At 56.9% G+C, this 4616-nt stretch overlaps 1 protein-coding gene across 2 annotated transcripts in view; it reads left to right on the top strand.

Annotated features, from left to right (window-relative positions):
- The first annotated feature begins 894 nt into the window (after positions 1-894).
- Positions 895-4616, top strand: part of MXRA5 (matrix remodeling associated 5) — a 26896-nt gene continuing 23174 nt past the window's right edge. The window contains exons 1-2 of one of the 2 annotated variants that reach the window (XM_032330724.1): positions 895-1519; positions 3497-3712. In XM_032330724.1, the coding sequence (XP_032186615.1) occupies positions 1473-1519; positions 3497-3712 (263 nt within the window). In that variant the 5' untranslated portion in view covers positions 895-1472. Of the gene's footprint in view, positions 1520-2560; positions 2736-3496; positions 3713-4616 lie in introns of those variants that run through there. The other variant, XM_032330725.1, reaches the window with a different exon arrangement.

Raw genomic sequence — 4616 nt, 5'->3', positions numbered from 1 at the left:
GTGAGGTCCCACAGAGGACACTCATGAGGAGGATGATGTGAGTTTCCCCTTCAGTGGAGTAGAGGGGCGGCAATACCATGAGGAAATACACGAAGATGTCCTGGGGACAAGGCTTTTACAAATCCAGTCAGTGGGCCTGGGGCACACCCAGAAGGAGAATCCCTAAAACGACTCCCTGAAAAACCTATCGAGGCACATGGTTGAAAACGAACACCACAGATCAAGGCAATCAACCCATTCAGGAAACAGTGCCTCCTGCGGACCTACCTACCGCGTGGGCGCCACCCTGGGCAAGGGGCGGAGAGGAATTCTGGACACTGGGCTTGTTAGGAGAAACTGAGGCAGCCCAGATTCCGTGCATCCGAAGCAACTCAGCCCCAGGCTCCTTTGGGGCCACCTCCTAATAGCCCTGAGCAGAGTGCAGGGCGCGCGTCAGGTTCTGCCACAACCTCTGGAATGTTCCGTTCCTGGCTATTGGCACTTGGGCAGCCTTTTTTGGGTCCTCTTCTCAGTGGCTCCGTCCTGTTGCCCCAGGGCCGGTCGGGGGTCCTCCGCTGAAGGCTGTTCTTACCTGAGCCCTTCCTCCCAGTCTGGTTCCTTCTGGAAGGCAGATGGCCTTTCTTCCCTCCCCTTCTGGGCCATAGGCGCACCACGCGCTGCCGCTTTTGTTCCTTGCGCTCTCCCCAGGTCGTTCCCACGTCCCCCAGCGAGCACCCCGAGGCTCCCCACAGTTCCGCGCCCTGGCGCTGCCCCCGCAGGCTCCTCCGGCGAGAGGAGCGCGGTTCCACCTTTTTGGCAGGAGGGCCCTGGCGGCTGCAGAGGGGCCGGCGTCCAGGAGCAACAGGAGAGGCGGGAGGGCGTGGCGGCGGGTCTCACGTTGCAGCCCGGCCTGCAGCGGGGGGCTGGGGGCTGCCGGCTCCCGCCTGCACACGGGTGCCGGGAAGCTGCCAGACAAAACGCCGTCGCGCCCGGAGGAGTGCAAACCCTGCTCCTTCTCGCTTCCCCGGGAGAAAGAAAGCCTCCTCCCAGCCCTGCTAGGAAGCGTGCTCCGGGCGCGGACCGTGTGCTGCAGCTCGCCGCGCGCTCCCCGCCTCTCCCCCTGCCCCTGGTCCCCGGGCTGCCTCCGGGACCAGGAACACTCTCCCCCCAAAGCCGTGCGCGCTGGGCCGCGGCCGGAGGCGAGGCGTGCCCTCCCGGGCCGAGGCGCAATGAAGAGGCGCGAGGAGGGCTGAGCGCAGAGCGCGCGCGGCCAGGGTCCCTTGGCTCGGGCCCGCGCCCGGTCTCCCCGGGGTGGGGCAGGGCAGGGTGGGGGTGGGCCGAGGCGTGGACTCGGGGAAGCCTCTCGGCGACGCGAATAAAAGGGAGCCGGCTCGCCGCGCGGAGCTGGGAAGCCTCGCTGCCTCGCCCCCGGCCCGGGAAGGGCATGGCCCCGGCGGACCCCCGGAGGTGACTCGCGCGCCCCGGCCCCGCGGATGCTCAGGGCGTCCCGCTCCCGTGTGTCGCGGCTTCCAGAGGACAGGTGAGGACCAAGGGCAGCCTGGGCGCCCGGGGGGGATGGAGTTGGGGGTCGGCCTAGGCACGGGCTGGGCAGCGGCGAGAAGGCGAAGAGACGCCTGGCACTGTCCCTGGCCCTGAAGCTGAGTGGCCAGTGCGGAGGCAGGAGAGAAGCCAAATCTTGCGGGTGGATCCCTTTCTCCCATACCCGTTCCCTCCCTGACCTGGCGACCTCGCTCCGACCCGGTTTCCAGGGAGGGGCCCGGGAGACCCCCAAGGGAAAGCGAGCCAGCCCTGCGTTGGAGGGGACAGCACAGCTGCGGGGCCTCCTCTGAGTTCCTCGGCGCCCGCGGCTGAAGTTCACCCGTCTTCCTCCTCTTCCCCTTGCAAAGGAGGGGAGACCGTCAGCCCGCTAGGGGTTGAGCCGCACGGAAGCTGGAGAAGTCACCAGCCGGGAGAGGTGGCTCCTGGTGTGCGGGTCCCAGCAGGGCCACCCGACCTGCGTTCGGGGAAAGCCCATCTTAACCTTGGAGCGGCGCTGGAACCCGGCCAGGGCGCAGGGCCGTGGCGCCGGCTAACACTCCCGGCCCAAGCTCCCCGGGTTCCCCGCGGGCCCCCGCGGCCCCGCCGACTCAGGGAGCCTCCTCCTGCGGCACCAGGCCTGGGCTTCCCTGGGGCGCGCGCTCTCGGTCTCCGGGGAGGACCTGGCAAGAGCGCAGGCCACCGATGGGCGCAGCGCGTATTGTGGGCGCGGGGGGGCCCAGCGCGGAGGCGGCTACAGTCGGCTGGGCTGCAGGAACCCTCTCGCCCCCGAGCGCAGAGGTGGAGCTTGGATTTCCCTCTCGCGGGGCTGCCTGCACGGTCCGCTCAGAGAGAGGACGCACGCGGGCTTAAGCGCGTATGTATTTCGTGGATGGAAAAGCTCCGGGCTTTGGCGACCCATAGCCTGTGTGCGCGGATGACTTTGATACCAGCCCTTAGCACTGGCCCAGGGCAGCCGCGTTTCTGTGGCGCGCACTTGGCTTTCCACCGGCATTGCTATTTTTAAGGAAACTTTATTGAACAGATGACAAGCGTCTAAGGTGTCAAAGGGATGGCCAGTGCTTGAGAAAAAGAAATAGCCGCGGGTATTCTAAACGAGACCGCTGAGGCCGCCTGTTCCTGGACATATCCGAGCGTTCCCATTTTTCTGTGTATGACTTCACTGATTGCTTTCCTTTGCCTGAACATAACGTCACCAGGTAGTTCCTCTCTTCGCCCTTTAATGTCAGATTTTACAATTTGTGTCCCCGATGAATGACGGCGCTGTATCACTGCAAACCTGTGGTTCTTCCAAGAAAAATTAATAATAATAATAATAATAATAATAATAATAAGGATTAGGATAGTATAGAAACGCGCTTATAATGGAATGCATTCCGCGTTAGGGAATGCAAACTCTTGAAACACTTTCAGAAGATATAGTGAAAACTTTAACTCATGTCATTTAAAAAAAAAAAAGGGAACACTGTGTATAATGACCCTCTTGAGAAGTGTTTTTTTTTTTTTTTAATTCAAATATGTACACTATGTAACGGTTCGGAATTGACATTGGAGGTGGATACATAGTTACTTTAATTACCTTATTGTTATGGAAGCCTAAATGTATCTCTCCTTCCCACGTATATACACATGTATCCACTCATAGGTATATACGGGCCGATGTATATTTATTTTTGTGTGTGTGTGTGTCTATTCCATACTGTCGCTCATCGCAGACGGCGATCTCCAAATCCTAGTGTGAAAGTCTGCAGTTCGCTGTGGCATCCTATGTGATGATTAAAGTTAACAGGGAGAAGTGAGGAAAGGAATTTTCGTGGGTGGCTCGGATCGCTGGTGTCCTTAAAGGATACCACGGGGTGTCTTGGGAAGGTCCAAATCACAACGCACAGTTGCAACCACGTTTGCGGAGCCCAAGAGCTACCTGGCCATAATCGGGTTTCCTGGTGTGGTTCCCCGACAGGTGTCCAGGAACCACGCCCCGGGACAAGATGCCCGCGCAGGCGCATTGGCCAGCCCTCTCCGTGGTGCTGATCCTGCTCTGGGGACGTCCTCGACTCACGCTGGCCTGTCCTCACCCGTGCACCTGCTACGTTCCGAGCGAGGTCCACTGCACGTTCCGCTCCCTGGCTTCTGTGCCCGCTGGGATTTCTAAGCATGTGGAAAGAATCAATCTGGGGTTTGTACCACATTCTTAACAGTTTCGGTCTCTTTGCTTGCGTGCTGGGTTTTTTGGTTTTGTTGTTGTTGTTGTTGTTGTTGTTTCATACATGGATCTGCATAGATGTAAATACAAACGTATATATTCCTTTCTGGGTCTCTCTATTGAGCATGTGTACCTCGAGATGGGCACAATTGTGGGGTGATGGGTCTTTGCTCTACTCCATATACTCCCTTGGTGGTGGTGGGGAGCGATTCTCTCAATGTATCCATCAGCTGCAGCCAGAACTGTGGAATATCAGAACTGTGCGATTTATTTATGAGAGTTCATAAGGCCTCATAACCAAGCCTCCACAACTGTAGGGTGTCCAAAGATTTTTCCTCGATAAGTTATTTTCCACATAGTAGGTATGAACAAATGCATCAGACACACATGGAAATATATAACTAGGCTTACTGCAATAGACTTCAGAAGCTATTAAAATAATTTAAAAATAAATCGCACAGTTCTGATATTCTGTAAGTTATCTGGATGATGCAATCGGGACCTTGGGGGAAAGAGAGAGTTCCGGCAGATTTTGCCTCTTTAAAATACGAATATATTTTATTATTTTTAAAGATTTTATTTATTTATTTGACAGAGATCACAAGTAGGCAGAGAGGCAGGCAGAGAGAGAGGAGGAAGCAGGCTCCCTGCTGAGCAGAGAGCCCGATGCGGGGCTCGATTCCAGGACCCTGGGACCATGACCTGAGCTGAAGGCAGAGGCTTAACCTGCTGAGCCACCCAGGTGCCCTAAAATACGAATATATTTTAAAAGACATTTTTATGCAACATTTCAGGCAGAACTTGCATATTTTAAAATTCCATGTCATACGCAGAAATGATTTCTACACATCAGTATTAGCTGCGATGAATTAAAGGC

This window comes from Mustela erminea, chromosome X, assembly GCF_009829155.1.
Source record: "Mustela erminea isolate mMusErm1 chromosome X, mMusErm1.Pri, whole genome shotgun sequence".
NCBI classification, from domain to species: domain Eukaryota; kingdom Metazoa; phylum Chordata; class Mammalia; order Carnivora; family Mustelidae; genus Mustela; species Mustela erminea.
Note: the sequence above shows the minus strand (reverse complement) of the source record. Positions and strands in the feature narration are given on the sequence as shown.